The 16,775-nt window shown below is 38.6% G+C and overlaps 1 protein-coding gene across 4 annotated transcripts in view; it reads left to right on the top strand.

The window, feature by feature from the left end:
• DHX57 (DExH-box helicase 57) overlaps positions 1 to 16,775 on the top strand; it is a 66,220-nt gene continuing 49,445 nt past the window's right edge. Inside the window, exons 1-5 of one of the 4 annotated variants that reach the window (XM_040224674.1) lie at positions 97 to 348; positions 1,109 to 1,164; positions 7,668 to 7,885; positions 15,774 to 15,932; positions 16,425 to 16,610. In XM_040224674.1, the coding sequence (XP_040080608.1) occupies positions 7,674 to 7,885; positions 15,774 to 15,932; positions 16,425 to 16,610 (557 nt within the window). In that variant the 5' untranslated portion in view covers positions 97 to 348; positions 1,109 to 1,164; positions 7,668 to 7,673. Of the gene's footprint in view, positions 349 to 1,108; positions 1,165 to 7,667; positions 7,886 to 15,773; positions 15,933 to 16,424; positions 16,611 to 16,775 lie in introns of all 4 variants that reach the window. The other 3 variants (XM_040224675.1, XM_040224673.1, XM_040224672.1) reach the window with 3 other exon arrangements.

Below are 16,775 nucleotides of genomic sequence, written 5' to 3'. Positions count from 1 at the left end.
GAATATGGGGGGGAGGGCCCGAGGTTGAGCCAATCAGAAGGCGCCAGGGCTGTACCGCTGTAGCTGGGCCGCTGCGGAGCCCCTCCAGGTAAGGTCCGGGTGGGTGGCAGCCCCAGGCAGGGCCCTTGGCCGCTGGGCGCCACGTCCGAATAGGTGGCCCGAGAAGCAGCGCTACAAACCCGGGACGGTCGCCCCTTCCGCGGACGAGGAATGTGTGTCCGTGTGCGTGGTCCGCGCGTCTCCCTGGCGGTCAGTGTGCGGACCTTTCTACCGTCAGCCTCTCCCGCAGTGGGCAGGGTCTGAGGAGCCTCCCGGCCCGGTGGGATCCAGCCTGTCTGGCAGGGGCCGGTGAGTCTGGAGCAGCAGGATCCTAGGCCTGCGACCAGGCCTGGCCTGGGTCGACAGCTGAGGGTTGTACAGCTGAGGCCGGGGAGCTGAATTCTGCGAGATAAAGGGTTGACTTGGAGGGCCTCGGGCTGGTTTCCTGTATCTTAGCTCCATCTCCAGTTGGTGGCTGTTTGGGGAGAGGATTGGCTACACTGTATGCTGGAAGAAAGGTACCAGGTCTGGGTATCTCCAAGGAGCTGGATATATGGGGTCAGTCAGAGATTTGCCTGGGAGGGGAATGGTTTGTGGTCAGTTTTCAGCGCCCAGCTTGGTGATTCTGTTCCTGGGAGCCAAACTTAGGTTCTCGTGTCCACGGTGAATAAAGAAAGTTGAGATCTTCCCAGGCTAAATGGATTTCTGATGTTTTGTTGTCTTATGGGGCCTGTCTGACCAGGGAAAAAGTGCCATTCCCCGGGCTACCTGATTAACGATTGATCTGACAGCATGCCTTTCATATGCAAACCAACCAATCTTGCCCGCCTTACCTCCAACAACCTCCTTTGTCTAACCAGCAAGCCTGTAGTTCACCTGCCCTAAATCAGTCCAGGGCCAAGTACCAGGCAACTAGGGACAAGCCCTAGACCTTAGAGCCTGTGGGAATTACTTAAAGTAGCCAGTCCTAAGCTGTTTTCCCTGCCTGGCCTCTTCTTTCCCATGGAAAAACCAAGAAAGAATGCGGGGTGGCCTTCTCCTTACTCCTTTCTGCCTGCTCCTGACACAGGTGCTTCCCTGGTGTGGCCTACAGAGACAGACAGACCTCTCCTTTTTAGGAGAGCTGTAAGTAACATTAAACTTTTTCTTTTGATGGTATTAATCTCTCTGTGTCAGCACTCAGTCACCTCTATAAATTAAGGCCCAGGCACAAATCAAAGCAGGGCTGGCTTAACATTAAAATTTTGAATTGAAGATACAAAGTACATGTTTGGGGGGTAAAAGGTAAGTATGGGGGAAAGAATTTCAGCTTTGGAGTCAAATGGATTATTTCAGACCCTAGCTCCAGGCTTTTCTTCTATAGTAGTGACATTGGACAAGTTGTGTAACTTATCTGTACTCTAGTTTCCTCCTCTATAAAATATAGAAAATAATATTTACCTTGTAGGAGTTTTACAGAATTAATTGAAATAATCTTTCCCCTCCATGCAGACTTATATTTCCAACTATGTTCTACACATCTCCATTTGAATGTCTAGAAGGCATCTCCAGTGTAACATCCATTCTGAACTTGTGACACTCCCTATATAATTTCCTGTCCATTCCCTGGTGGCTCAGATGGTAAAGCATTTGCCCGCAATGCAGGAGACCCAGGTTCGATCCCTGGGTTGGGAACATCCCCTGGAGAAGGAAATGGCAACCCACTCCAGTACTCTTGCCTGGAACATTTCATGGATCGGGGAGCCTGGTGGGCTACCGTCCATGGAGTCGCAAAGAGTCGGACACGACTGAGCGACTTCACTTCACATTCCCATTCTGATCACATGGCTGAGCACAGAACCCCTATTCACCTAGTTAAGACCTCCACCAAGCTAAGACCTCAAATTTTACAATAATTCTAGACACTACTTAAACCTTTCGTCTAATTGATCTATGATTAAAATGCACTGAGACTCTATGGCCACTTTTCAGCTCTACTTGTTTCCTCTGTAGTCCAACTCACTGTTTAGTTTTGTTTTTTATCTCCTACCTGAACAATTGCAGTAGTTTCCTAACTGGCCTCCTGGTTCTCCTCACCTCCCTACAGTCATTTTATTCTTTACATAGCAGCTAGAGTAATTGTTAGAGCCGAAGTCAGTCATACCAAGCTTTTGCCTTTGTCCTCTATTGACTTTCTGTTATATTTAGAGTAAAATTCAAAGTTCTTCCTAGCGCTTATATGGCCATCTCTGGTCTCTGACCCCATCTCCTTTGCTTACTACATTGCAGACCCACAAGACTCCTCACTGTTCAGCCCACTGCATTGAAGATGTTATTCTGGACTTGGACCCTTTTCACCTACTATTGCTTTGCTTAGAATGTTCTTTTTACAAATATTTCATGACTCATTTTCTGCATGTTCACATGTCTGCTCAAATATGATCTCAGAAAGATGATCACTCTTACCTGACCACTCTATCTGAAAAAAAGACTCAGTTTTTTTCTTCATAGCACTTAATTAATATTGTATATTTGTTTATTGTCATCTTAATTTCTAGAGGATAAGCTTCAAGAGGCAAGAATTTTGTCTTTGCTGTTGTATCCCTAGAATCTAGCACTTAATAAGTGTTCAATAAATATTTGTGGAATGAATAAATAAATGAATGGCTCTCCATTCTCATATCAGTAATTTATTCAACCCTCAGCTATTCCTCAAATAACATGTTGAATTCCTGTTATATGCCATACACTATGAGAGGTACAGCGTTAATCAACATGGATATACTCCTTGCCTTCAAGGAGCGTTCTGGGGGCAGGGGGAGGGGCGGGAGATAAACATCAAAGAAACAATAAATACGTATAATTATAAAGGATTTTGAAGAAAGGAATATCAAGAGACCTAGTCCAGTTGCTACATATTTGTGAGTTTCCCAGTTATTTCCCTGCTTTTGATTTCAAATTTCATTTTAGTTTGGTTGCAAAACAATACTTTTTAAGTTTTTGTCTTTTTAAATTTATTAAGGTTTGTTTTATAGGCTAGTATATTGTCTATCCTGGAAAATTTTCCTTGTCCACATACGAAAAATGTCTATTTTTTCTTGGTAGAATGTTCTGTAGATGTCTCTTAGGTCAAGTTGGTTTTTACTCTGTTTCAAGTCTTCTGTTTCCTTATTGATCTTCTGTGTAGGTGTTTTTTACCGTAGCTGAACGTGGGTATTGCAGTTTCCTGCTGTTATATGGTGTCTCTGTTCATTTCTGTCAGTTGATGGTTGATGTGTTTTGGTGCTCTGTTACTAGGTTCAGTATATTTATAATTGTTACATCTTCCTCATGGATTGACTCTGTTATCTTTATGAAATGTTCTTTATCACTAACAAGATTTTTTTTGCTTTATAGTCTATTTTGTTTGATATTAACGTAGTTGCTGCAGCTTTCTTGTGGTTTCCATTTGCATGATTTCTCTTTTTCCATCGTTTTACTTTTCATTTATTTCTATCTTTGAATTTAAAGAGATGGACAGCATATACTTGGATCTTTTTTTTATTCGCTGATAATTCATCTTTTGATTGGATTGTTTAATCCATTCACATTTAATATTGTTATTGGTTTAGTGGAATTTATTTTTTCCATTCTTACTTTTAGTTGTCAGTATGTCTCATGTCTATTTTGTTTCACTGTCCCTACTTTACTGTTTTCTTTTGCATTAAATTATTCAATACATTTTCCTAATGTAGTATTTTAATTTCTTTAGTGATTTTTTTTCACTACATTTATGGAATTTTTGGTTTACTTTTTAGTGACTGCTGAAGGATTTGTCATATACCTCTTAACATATCAGAGTCAACTTCACATTTATACTAACTCAATTTTGGTAATATATAGAAATGTTACTTTCATATAGCTGTATGCCTTTCCCCTCCTTTTTGCAGTAAAGATTCCACATGTAAGCAATATCATGTATTTGTCTTTGTCTGAGTTACTTCATTTAGTATGATAATCTCTAGGTCCATCCATATTGTTGCTAATGGCATTATTTCGTTCTTTTTTATGACTGAGTAATATTCCATTGTGTATATATACCATGTTTTCTTTATCCATTCATCTGTCAATGAAACCTTAGGTTACATCCCCAGCTGTACATTGTTACAGTTATTACTTTACCTTTTGTAGTCATTTTATTAACCCAATCCATTTGTGCTCCCGCCAGCCTGTTTTGTTCTGTTACAGCAAATGCATTACATATTTGCATATCACAAACCCATTATTACGTTCAGTTCAGTCACTCAGTCATGTCTGACTTTGTGACCGCATGAATCGCAGCACGCCAGGCCTCCCTGTCCATCACCATCTCCCGGAGCTCACTCAGACTCACGTCCATCGAGTCCGTGATGCCATCCAGCCATCTCATCCTCTGTCGTCCCCTTCTCCTCCTGCCCCCAATCCCTCCCAGCATCAGAGTCTTTTCCAATGAGTCAACTCTGCTTTTGAATATACTATCTAGGTTGGTCATAACTTTTCTTCCAAGGAGTAAGCGTCTTTTAATTTCATGGCTGCAGTTACCATTTGCAGTGATTTTGGAGCCCCCAAAAATAAAGTCTGACACTGTTTCCACTGTTTCCCCATCTATTTCCCACGAAGTGATGGGACCAGATGCAATGATCTTCGTTTTCTGAATGTTGAGCTTTAAGCCAACTTTTTCGCTCTCCTCTTTCACTTTCATCAAGAGTCTTTTTAGTTCCTCTTCACTTTCTGCCATAAGGGTGGTGTCATCTGCATATCTGAGGTTATTGATATTTCTCCCAGCAGTCTTGATTCCAGCTTGTGTTTCTCCCAGTCCAGCGTTTCTCATGATGTACTCTGCATAGAAGTTAAATAAGCAGGGTAACAATATATTACCCTGGTGACGTATTCCTTTTCCTTTTGGAACCAGTCTGTTGTTCCATGTCCAGTTCTAACTGTTGCTTCCTGACCTGCATACAGATTTCTCAAGAGGCAGGTTAGGTGGTCTGGTATTCCCATCTCTTTCAGAATTTCCCACAGTTTATTGTGATCCACACAGTCAAAGGCTTTGGCATAGTCAATAAAGCAGAAAAAGATGTTTTTCTGGAACTCTCTTGCTTTTTCCATGATCCAGCAGATGTTGACAATTTGATCTCTGGTTCCTCTGCCTTTTCTAAAACCAGCTAGAACATCAGGGAGTTCACGGTTGACGTGTTGCTGAAGCCTGGCTTGGAGAATTTTGAGCATTACTTTACTAGCATGTGAGATGAGTGCAATTGTGCGGTAGTTTGAGCATTCTTTGGCATTGCCTTTCTTTGGGATTGGAATGAAAACTGACCTTTTCCAGTCCCGTGGCCACTGCTGAGTTTTCCAAATTTGCTGGCATATTGAGTGCAGCACTTTCATAGCATCATCTTTCAGGATTTGAAACATATTATTTTATACGGTTGCTTTTTAAATCAGTTATGTGAATAAAGAAGAAAATATGGATATACACTGTTTGGTAGGTTTTGGGGGAGTTGATTTTGTTTTATATTTACATAGTTACCGTTACTGGTGCTCCTTTTTGTGTGTGTGTGAGTTCAGATTACCATCTAGGGTCACTTTCTTCAGCTTAAACAAATTTCTATAGTAGTTTTTTGTAAAGCAGATCTTACTGGGTTTATATCTGTTAAGTGATAAGTTGTTTTTCTCTAAATGCTTGCAAGACTTCTTGTCTTTAACTTTTAGCATTTTTATGTATTGTGTCTATGGATCTCTGGGTTTATCCTATTTGAAGTCCTTAGAACTTCCTGTATGTGTAGGTTATTGTCTTTCAATAAATTTGATAAGTCTTCTATCATTATTTCTTTAAATGTTTTTTCTGTTCTTTTCTTTCTCTCTCTCCTATCCTTCTGGTGTTCCTGTTATGCATACTACTAACTTTGGACTTAGTTTGGGTGTAGTTAGTTGACTTAGTTTGAGCTTAGTTTGTTCTTTATTTCTGGTTCCTTAAGATGTAAATCTAGGTTGTTTATTTGAGATCATTTCTTTTTCTTAACATAGACATTTATTGTGATAAACTTCCCTCTTAGAGAACTCCTTTTGCTGCATCCCATAATTTTTGGTGTGTTGTGTTTTCATTTTCAGTTGTTTGAGGATATTTTAAAATTTCCTTTTGATTTTGTTTTTGACCCACTGGATGTTCAGGAGCATGTTATTTAATTTCCATACGTTTATGAATTTTCCAGTTTTCCTTCTTTTATTGATTTCTAGTTTTATACCATTGTTAACCAGAAAAGATGTTTGATTTGTTCTCAGTCTTCTTAAATTTGTCAAGACCTGTTTCATGGCCTAACATATGATCTGTCCTGAAAAATATTTCATGTGGCTTTGAATGGAATGTTCTGTGTATGTCTATTTATAGTTCAAGTCGAATTTTTCTTTTACTGGATTATTATCTTTCTGGATGATCAGGCCATTGTTGAAAGTGTGATATTAAAGTCTCCTATTATTGTTGTATTGCTGGCTACTTCCTCTCAATTATGTTAATATTTGCTTTATATATTTAGATGCTCTGATATTGGGAGCATAAATATTTATAATTGTTAGATTCTCTTGATGAATTGACCCCTTTATCACTGTATAATGATCTTCTTTGTCTCTTGTTACAGTGTTTGACTTAAAGGCTATTTTGTCTGAGTACAGCTACCCCTGCCGTTTCCTTGTGCATTTACTTTTTTTTTCTTTTACATCCCTTCACTTTCAGTCTGTGTGTCTTTGCAGCCGAAGCAATTCTCTTAAAGGCTGCATGTAGTTGAGTCTTATTTTTTTATCCATTCAACTATTATGTATTTTGATGGGAGAATTTAGTCCATTTACATTTAAAGTAATTATTGATAAGTAAGGACTTAATGCCATATTGTTGTTTCCTGAGCATTTTTAAGATCTTCCGTTTGTTCCTTTCTCTCTTGCTGTCTCCATGATTTGATGATTTTCTATAGTGGTATGCTTTGAGTTTTTCCTCCTCATCTTTTGTATATCTACTATAGATTTTTTTTAAAATTTTTATTCTTTTATAGTTTTTTTCTCACTATAAATTTTTAATGTGTAATTTTTTGGTTTGTTTGTTTTTTACCGTGAGGCTAATGTAAGACATCTTATAACATTTTACTTTAAGCTGATAGCAACTTAACTTTGATCGCATATAAGAGTTTTATACTTTTACTCCCCTCCAGGCACAATCTCTTAGCCAGAGCTGTTTCTAAAAATACATATGTAAATATAAATTTTATTTATCAAGTCATATATTAAATACATGAGAATCTCTTCTAGGGTTTTTAAACCCTGTCCAGACCTAACCAAATCAGAATGTAGCAGGGGACCCTACACACCCTCATGTGTGATTTGAAAACTTGTCCATGTGTTTCTGATGCACCTCCTGGTTAAGAAACTTGTGTCAGAGAAACTTACTAAATATTAGTCCGGGGAGATGTGCTTATAAATCTTTTGTGAAGCAGTTTGTTCATGCTTCTTCTAAACTGGCCCTTTGAGTGCATTTTCCTTTTTTTTTTCTTCTTTAAAATAGGCTATATCCTTAACTTTGACAAACAAAGGATTATCATACTTACCTGGTTTTGTAATGTCTGTATTACTTTTTTCTCTTGCAGGTGAAAATGAGTTCTTCCGTAAGAAGGAAAGGCAAGCCAGGGAAAGGAGGTGGAAAAGGGTCTTCCAGAGGAGGAAGAGGCGGCAGGGGCCATGCTAGTAAATCTCATGGGGGTGGCAGCAGTGGCGGTGGTGTTGGTGGCAACAGAAAGGCATCAAGTAGAATCTGGGATGATGGCGATGACTTTTGTATCTTCAGTGAATCAAGGCATTCATCCAGGTTATTATGCTCGTTGAATGTTCAAATATGAAAACAGTATCAATTCCTGATGTATGGGACAAAAGATGGTTAAGACAAAGGGGGGAAATGCCAAGTAATTCTGGCTAAGTTACTCTTCCTATTATTTTAAAGCCTTGCAGTCCCCCGCTTTGTGAATTTTTTTAAAAGCATAATGGCAAATAACACCTTTGGGAGAGGGCTGGGCATTGAAATCTGAACTTAACTTTAACTTTCATATGACACTGTAAATTGAGTGTAATATTGTTATTGTAATCAATATTACAGAAAAGTAAATATTGGAAATGGTAGGGCAATTGTAAATTATATTAAGTATTTCTTAGGCGTTGTAGTTTGAAGGTCCCGAAATGAGATCTGGCTATATCCCTTCTGTTTAGTTGATGAATTATCTATTTTCCAACCAATCAACGAAATATTTACTGAAGCTTAATGTGATGGCCAGAGATAGATATTATGCCCAGGCTTCTCTCGTAGTCAACTTTTAATTAGTGAACGTTGTTTTGTTGTTGTTCAGTCACTTCAGTCATGTCCAACTCTTGGCAGCCTCAGGGACTACAGCATGCTAGGCTCTTTTGTCCTCCACTATCTCCCAGGGTTTGCTCAAATTCATGTCCAGCACCATATTTTGAAAGCATCAACTCATTGGCACTCAGCCTTCTTTATGATCCAAAGCTCATATCTGTACCTGACCACCTTTGTCAATAAAGTGATGCCTCTGCTTTTTAATACAACTCTCTAAGTTTGTCATAGCTTTCCTTCAAAGGAGCAAGCATCTTTTACTTTCAGTCCTCAGTGATTTTGGAGCCCAAGAAAATAAAATCTATCACTGCTTCCACTATTTCCCCTTCTGTTTGCCATGAAGTGATGGGACCAGATGCCATGATCTTAGTTTTTTTAATGTTGAGTTTCAAGCTAGCTTTTTCATTCTCCTCTTTCACCCTCATCCAAAGGCTCTTTAGTTTCTCTTTACTTTCTGCCATTATGAGTGATATCATCTGCCTGTCTGAGGTTGTTGATATTTCTCCTGGCAATCTTGATTTCAGATTATGATTTATCCAGCCCAGCATTTCACATGATGTATTCTGCATAAATTCTGATGATTCTAATACATGTTTAATGAAAATAAAGATTTTCTACTGCATGTTATGCAGTATAAATATAAAATTCTCATTGTTTTTCAAATTGCACTTTAAGCTGTTAAATTTTTAGAGATAGAGAGACTTCTTTAGAGTTATGTGTATATACACAGGCATACACACACTCTTGTGGGAACAATTACCAACTAAATATTGGTTAGAAATGTAGGTGAGTGCTGCAGTTTCACTGGCTCATACATGCTTTTAATTTAAATGAATTCAATTGTATGCTTTCAGGAAAAAAAAAAGAAGAACAAATGGTATTTAAGTAGTTAAACTTGCCACTAAATGAATCCTGTCAGTCTCAGTATCTAAGTGCTTTATATAGTTTAAGCTTCTTGATGCACTGAGTAGGTGATATTAATGTGTGTTTTTAAATATATATTTCTTATACATAGTCTGTACCGTAACCAAATACGCAACCAGAGAATCCACATTTTTTTCCATTCTAAATGAAAAATGGTCATTTTTGGACATACTGAGAGATAATATATCAATCTCAAACTTGATTCCTTTTAAAGAAATCTTCCAGAATAATTTAAAGCTACATTTCACATTAGCTGCTGACCGAAGAACCTGACTGCTGAGTTAGATACAGCTCCATTCTTTCTGAAAACACTTACTTTATAGGTTCTTAGGGTCTTAGATGTTCATTCACACAAGAAATATTGACTTAGTGCCTACTATGAGCCAGACAGTGTTTTAGTGACCAGGATTACAACAATGAATAAAATATTGTCCTGGTGTTCATAGAAGGAGGTTTGAGATATAAAAACTGTAAACAAAGGTGTAATAATATGTCAGGTGGTAAGTACTATGGAGGAAAATAAAGGACGAAGGGATAGAAAATGCCAAACTGGATTGCTCGTGTTTTTAAATGGTTACTCTTGTCTGTGGAGTGATCAGAGAAGACTTCTCTGTTGATATGTCATTTGAGCCAGGACAAGAAAGAAGTGAAGGAGTAAGCCATGAATCTATCTAAGGGAAGAACGTTTGAGACAGAACAGCAAGTAAACAGTTCCTGAGGCAGGAGTTTTAAGAAGATTTAGGGAATGACAAGGAAGCCATGTGGCTAGCATGGATGGTTAAGAAGTGTTAGGCAGTTAGATTCGGCAGGCTATGCTGTATAGAATCTTATAGGCCAGTATAAGGATTTTGTTTTGTTTGTAAGTTTTAAAAATCATGTTTATTGAAGTGTAATTTACATTCAGTAAAACTCACCCTAAAATTTGACAAATGCAGTCGTCTCTGTAACCAGCAGTTCTTAAAAACTCGCCCATGCCCTTTTGCAATGAACTCCTCCCTGATCCTTAGGAATGCATTCATCTGTTTTCTGTCAGCAGGATCAAATTTAGTTACTAAAATGATTTATTGTAGGAAAAATTAGCACATAAAACCAAGGGATTTTTTTCTTTGTGTGTGGTTATTTGTTTAGTTGGTTTTTTAGTTGGTTTTTTGGTTATTTGTTAGTTGGTTTTAGCAAGCTGTGTGACTTGCTATATGGCTTAGTTCCCTTACCGAAGCTTAAACCTGGGCCCTCTGCAGTAAAAACGCAGAGTTCTAACCACCGGACAGCCAGAGAATTCCCAAAATACAAGTTTTTAAAAGGATACTTTGTAATGTATACTCTTTAGAGTAATCAAAAGAATTGGGATTTTAACATAACCTTTGAAAATTAAAGCACAGTCATTGACAAAGTTGTCTTAAGATAGTTGCAAAATAGCTAGTCTAGTTACTGTGTCAGTCTTCAGCCTGGGGCTGTTTGGTAGAAAACTATTTTAGATAATGGAATTGAACTATACAGAAATTCTCCATGGGGCAGATATATATTCTCACAGATATCTGACACCTTCTCAAAAGATCACCCCTGCTGCCACCATGCAAGGGACAAGGAAAGCAGAAACATCTGTTCTGTTTATATCAGTCATCTCATGTTCAGATAGACCTTGTTGTCCAGTTGCTAAGCGTGTTCAGTTTTGTGTGCCGCATGGACTGCAGCATGCCAGACTGCCCTGTCCTTCACTAGCTCCCGGAGTTTGCTCAAACTCATGGCTTCCCTGGTGGCTCAAATGGTAAAGCGTCTGCCTGCAATGTGGGAGACCCAGGTTTAGTTCCTGGGTTGGGAAGATCCCCTGGAGAAGGAAATGGCAACCCACTCCAGCCATTCCCACTCTTGCCTGGAAAAATCCCATGGACGGAGGAGCCTGGTAAGCTACAGTCCATGGGGTCGCAAAGAGTCGGACACAACTGAGCGATTTCACTTCACTTCACTTCATGTCCATTGAGTCAGTGATGCCATCCAACCATCTCATCCTCTGTCATCCCGTTCTCCTCGTGCCTTCAGTCTTTGCCAGCATAGGATCTTTTCCAGTGAGTCGCTGTTTGCATCAGCTGGCCAGAGTATTGGAGCTTCAGCTTCAGCATCGGTCCTTCCAATGAATATTCAGGGTTAATTTCCTTTTGGATTGACTGATGTAGTCTCCTTGCTGTTCAAGGGACTCTCAAGAGTCTTCTCCAGCACCATAGTTTGAAAGCATCAATTCTTTGGTGCTCAGACTTCTTTATGGTCCAACTCTCACGTCCATACTTCACTACTGGAAAAATCATAGCTTTGACTATACAGATGTTTGTCAGCAGAGTGATGTCTTTGCTTTTTAATACACTGTCTAGGTTTGTCATAGCTTTCCTTCCAAGGAGCAAGCTCTTTTAATTTCATGGCTGTAGTCACCATCTGCAGGGATTTTGCAGCCCAAGAAAAGAAAATGTCACTATTTCCACTTTTTCCCCATCTATTTGCCATGAAGTGATAGGACCAGATGCCATGATCTTAGTTTTTTGAATGTTGGGTTTAAGCTTGCTTTCTCACTCCTCTTTCACCCTCATCAAAAGACTCTTTAGTTCCTCCTCACTTTCTGCATTAGAGTGTTATCATATGCATATGTGAGGTTGTTGATATTTTCCCCAGCAATCTTGATTCCAGCTTGTGATTCATCCAGTGCAGCATTTTGCATAATATACTCTGCAGATGCACCTTATCTACCTGAAAAGCTTCTTTCAAGTACCAGCCTTGAGGTTTGTCAGCATGTTGAAGTAGATTGAGCCAAGTTGTGTACCATGGCTGTAAAGCTATTATAAGGACTTTGCCTTTTGCTTTGAGTAAGATGGGAAGCCATTGAAGGGTTTGAGGCGAGAGTATATGTCATCAATCACTCTGGCCAGAGTTACTGCCATTAATTATATCCTTTTATATGAATTAGAAAATGCCCCCTTCTCTGGTCAGTTATAGCTCCAGAATACATGTCTTGGCAAGCAGAGAACACATTGGATTTTAGCTCTCGCTGTCTCTTCCTCCTCTGCTTCAGGACCCTTTGCATAGTATACAGTCTGTGCATCCATACTCAGCAGCCCTGCCTCAGTGTACTGTGTGGAGAATCGACTACAAGGGGACATGAGTGAAAGCAGGAAGACCAGTTAGAAGATACTCTCCCAGTGGCAGTGTCCTAGACAATTTAATAATATGTCTGGAATTCAAGAACAAGATCTCGCCTAGAGAAGTAAATGTATGAGTTCTCTATGAGTAAATACTCTTTAAAGCTATGAGACTAAATGAGATAGGATGTAGAGAAGAGGTCTGAATTTTGAGCCCTTGGGCACTCTAGGATTTAGGGTTGAAAGAGGTTAGGAGAATCAGACAAAGTAGATTGAGAAGTTGCCAGTGAAGTAGGAGGAAAACTAAAAGCTGATTTCTGGAAGTCAAGGAATGAAGATGTTTTAAAGGGGGTTATCCAATCAGATTGGATTGGATACTTAAAAGGGATATGGAACTTGTATAAAAAAGTGCTTCTAGTAGGTCAAGAAAAATGTGTTCTGGGAGTTCCCTTTGTGGTTAGGACTTGGTACTTTCATTGCTGGGGCCCCAGGTTTAATCCCTGGTTGGAAGCTAAGATCCTACCAGCTGTGCAACACAGCCAAAAGAAAAGGAAAATGTGTTCTGACTGTTGTCCACTGGATTTGGCAATGTGGGTAGCATGGGTAATCTTGACAAGAGTTGTTTGGTATAGTATAGTTGGTATAGAGTGTGTTTCAGAGAGAAGAGGAAAAAAAGTGGCCACAAAGCATGATTTAGAGAACCCTTTGGGGGAGTTTTACTGTAAAGGGCAAGGGTGGGAACATGGATAGGACAGTACCTTGAGGGGGATGTAAAGGCAAAGGCAGGAATTTTTTTTTTAATACGGTAGATGTTACATAGCATGTATATATGCTGGTGGAAATAATCCAAAGGAGAATGAAGAACTGATGTTGTAGAGAGGGGGATAAGTGCTAGAATGATTTCTTTGAGGAGACTGAAGAAATTGAGATACAATATACAAACAGAGGGACTGACTTTTGGGATCAAGAATGGTTGATCCTTAGTAACAGGAAGGAAGGCAAAGTATTGAGGTTTTACAACTAAGTGGTAGATGAAATAGCATATGTAAGGTCTCCCCGACCCCCCTGTATTTTTTGCACTAATCATGAAGAAACAGGTAAATCCAAATTATGAGTATTCTACAAAAATACTGGCCTGAGTACATTAAAAAAAAAAGTCAATATCAGGAAATAGATAAGGAACTATTCTAAATTAAAGGAGTTTGAAAAACATAACTTAATGTCATTTTAAACTGGATAATCAGAAAATCTGTAGAAGATGTGACTGAGGCAATTAGGAACTTTGAATATCAGTTCAGTTCAGTTGCTCAGTCATGTCTGACTCTTTGTGACCCCATGGACTATAGCACACCAGGCTTCCCTGTCCATCACCAACTCCCAGAGCTTGCTTAAACTCATGTCCATTGAGTCACTGATGCCATCCAACCATCTCATCCTCTGTCATCCCCTTCTCCTCCTGCCTTCGGTCTTTCTCAGCATCAAGGTCTTTTCCAGTGAGTCAGTTCTTCACATCAGATGGCCAAAGTATTGGAGTTTCAGCTTCAGCATCAGTCCTTCCAATGAATATTCAGGACTGATTTCCTTTAGGATGGACTGGTTGGATCTCCTTGCAGTCCAAGGGACTTTCAAGAGTCTTCCCTAACACCACAGTTCAAAAGCATCAATTCTTCAGTGCTCAACTTTCTTTATGGTCCAACTCTCACATCCATACATGACTACTGGAAAAACCATAGCTTTAACTAGATGGACCTTTGTTGGCAAAGTAACATCTCTGCTTTTTAGTATGCTGTCTGGGTTGGTCATAGCTTTTTTTCCAAGGAGCAAGCGTCTTTCAATTTCATGGCTACAGTCACCATTTGCAGTGATTTTGGAGCCCAAGAAAATAAAATCTGTCACTGTTTCCTTTGTTTCTCCATTTGTTTGCTGTGACGTGATGATATCAATATATAGTTAAATGCTTTATTAGATGAGATCAATATAAAATATTAATATCTTGTGAGTGATAATAGTATTATGGTTATATAAAAGTTTGTCCCTGTTCTTAGGAAATGACATGCAGAAGTATTTACGAGTGAGTATGATGTCAGCAGCTTACATTCAGATGGTTTAGAACATGCATGTGTATATATGGGGAAGAATATATATATATATATATATATATGCATATATGTGTGCATATAGAGAGGAAATAAGAGAAGGGCATAAATGTGTGTGTGCATATAAGTATGGCAGGTGTTAACAGTTATTGGTGAATCTTAGGAAATACTATATATATTGAAAAAATTTTGAAACAAAAAGGGGAAATGATGAATTTTGGATAACGTTTCTTTCAGAAGTTGGAATTATGTGGTTAAAACCCCCGTCTCTTCTATTTTCTCCTTTGCTACCCAGTTGAGAGAGTGTAAATGTGTGGTTCTTTTCAAAGTCTCAGTAATATGTTGGATTTTCAGTACAGAGAAGTTTCTACCATTTCCCTAGATTTGTGAAAATTTATAATGAAACATGCCAAGTGAAAAAAAGAAAAGAAACTTTGTGAGTAAAGGTAAACTTTAGAATTCATTGTTTTTTTAAATATTAAAAAATGTCTCTAAAAAGTCTAAATTCCAAAAATGAGACTAGTGAAATAGTGAATAGTGAAATAAATTCTAGTCTCTGTGTTTAAAATTTAAAAATTAAGTTGTAGGAAAATGTTTAATTTGGGGGAAATGCCAGTTTGATTTTAATAAGGAAATAAAGCAAATTATAAAAAATTACATATGCCGCATAATTTTATAAAAAATGTATGTGAAAAGGAATGATATTAGATAAGATGTTTTCTGTTCTTTGTTCTCTATTTTTCTACAGTAAACATGATTATTATATTTGTAATCAGAAAGTTAAAAAGTTAAATAAATATTTCAAAAAATAGGGCCTAATAGTTACAAGATGCGACTCTTAGTTGTTTTCGGATTAAATACCTCGAATAGAGTGAAATATGTACTCTTTGTACGTAGCGTATTTCTTGTGAAAGAAATATGACTCCTCCACTAGTACAGGAGTCATCATAGCATTGTTTTCCCCAAAAGATTCTTGAGTTAGTGAAGCAGGATTTAATGGTGAAGAATCTGATCAGGTTTTTTCCCAGCATTTAGAATATAATGAAGTTGAATAAATACCATAGAAATGGAGACTATCTCCACATTGATGTCCCCTTTCATAAAATACATGACAGTCCAGTCATATTGTGTGTGTATGGAGACCCTGAAGAGAGTGTAAAAATTCTGATAACAAATAAGTGTGTAATTTTGTTCTTGTGTCCTTTGCAGACCTAGTAACAGTAGCGTGAGAAAAGGGGATGCACGCCCCAAGTGGAAGCCTGAAGCCAAAGTGCCCCTGCAGACTCTACATATGACTTCTGAGAATCAGGAAAAAGTGAAAGCTCTTCTCCGAGACCTGCAGGAACAAGACGCGGATGCTGGATCTGAGTAAATTATTATATTTGAATAAATTATTATATTGAGGAAGATAAAATGTGAGGGTCCTGTGTGTCTTTGGAATACTGTGTCAATACTAATCATGTTGTGGCTAACTAGTTGAAAGTGAGCCAAGAGAAATACAAGAATAATTATTCAGCAACTTGTTGTCCTTTACAGTGTAACCTTTAGTTATTAAATTGTCTCTTTAAGTTTTTAATTGATCATCTGAGAAAGAAAAAAGTGGAGATTCCAGTGGTATCTGGGTGGGTTGTTGTGAAGATTTTCAAAGAGCTAGTACATATAAAACTTAACATAGTGCCTGGCAAGTAATATGTGCTATTAATTCCCAATATATAAGTTATTAGGTCATTAAAGAACTAAATCAGTGACTCAGTAGTGGTCAGGATCCTATGTCCTTTGGTTCCAAGAATTCTTAAACCCTTATCAAATTTTTCTTTGAAGCAAGTAGAAATTAATATGTGAAAATGTTACTTTTGCCAGAAGAGGTGTTTCTGCGGAAGAAGAAGAAGATGAGCCTGATTATGACGACGAGCAGTACTGGTCACCTGGACGAGAAGCTTCCCTTGTTCCTGACTCTGATCCTTTGGAATGCACTGGCTCAGGCCTGGTGGAGCCCCATAACCCAGAATTTACAGTCTCAGCATTTGCAGTGCACAGACTTTCCAGGTTTGCTTTCTTCACTTATGGCAGGATCGAAGGAAACAAAGTCATGTTGTAAATGAATTACCTCTTCCTGAGTACTCCCCTGTGGTGTGGGCTCTAGCAGTAATACTTCCCTGGGGTGTGGGTTCTGCAGTAATGCTTCCCTGTGGTGTGGGCTCCAGCAGTAAT

This window comes from Oryx dammah, unplaced genomic scaffold, assembly GCF_014754425.2.
Source record: "Oryx dammah isolate SB20612 unplaced genomic scaffold, SCBI_Odam_1.1 HiC_scaffold_25, whole genome shotgun sequence".
Lineage (NCBI taxonomy): Eukaryota > Metazoa > Chordata > Mammalia > Artiodactyla > Bovidae > Oryx > Oryx dammah.
Note: the sequence above shows the minus strand (reverse complement) of the source record. Positions and strands in the feature narration are given on the sequence as shown.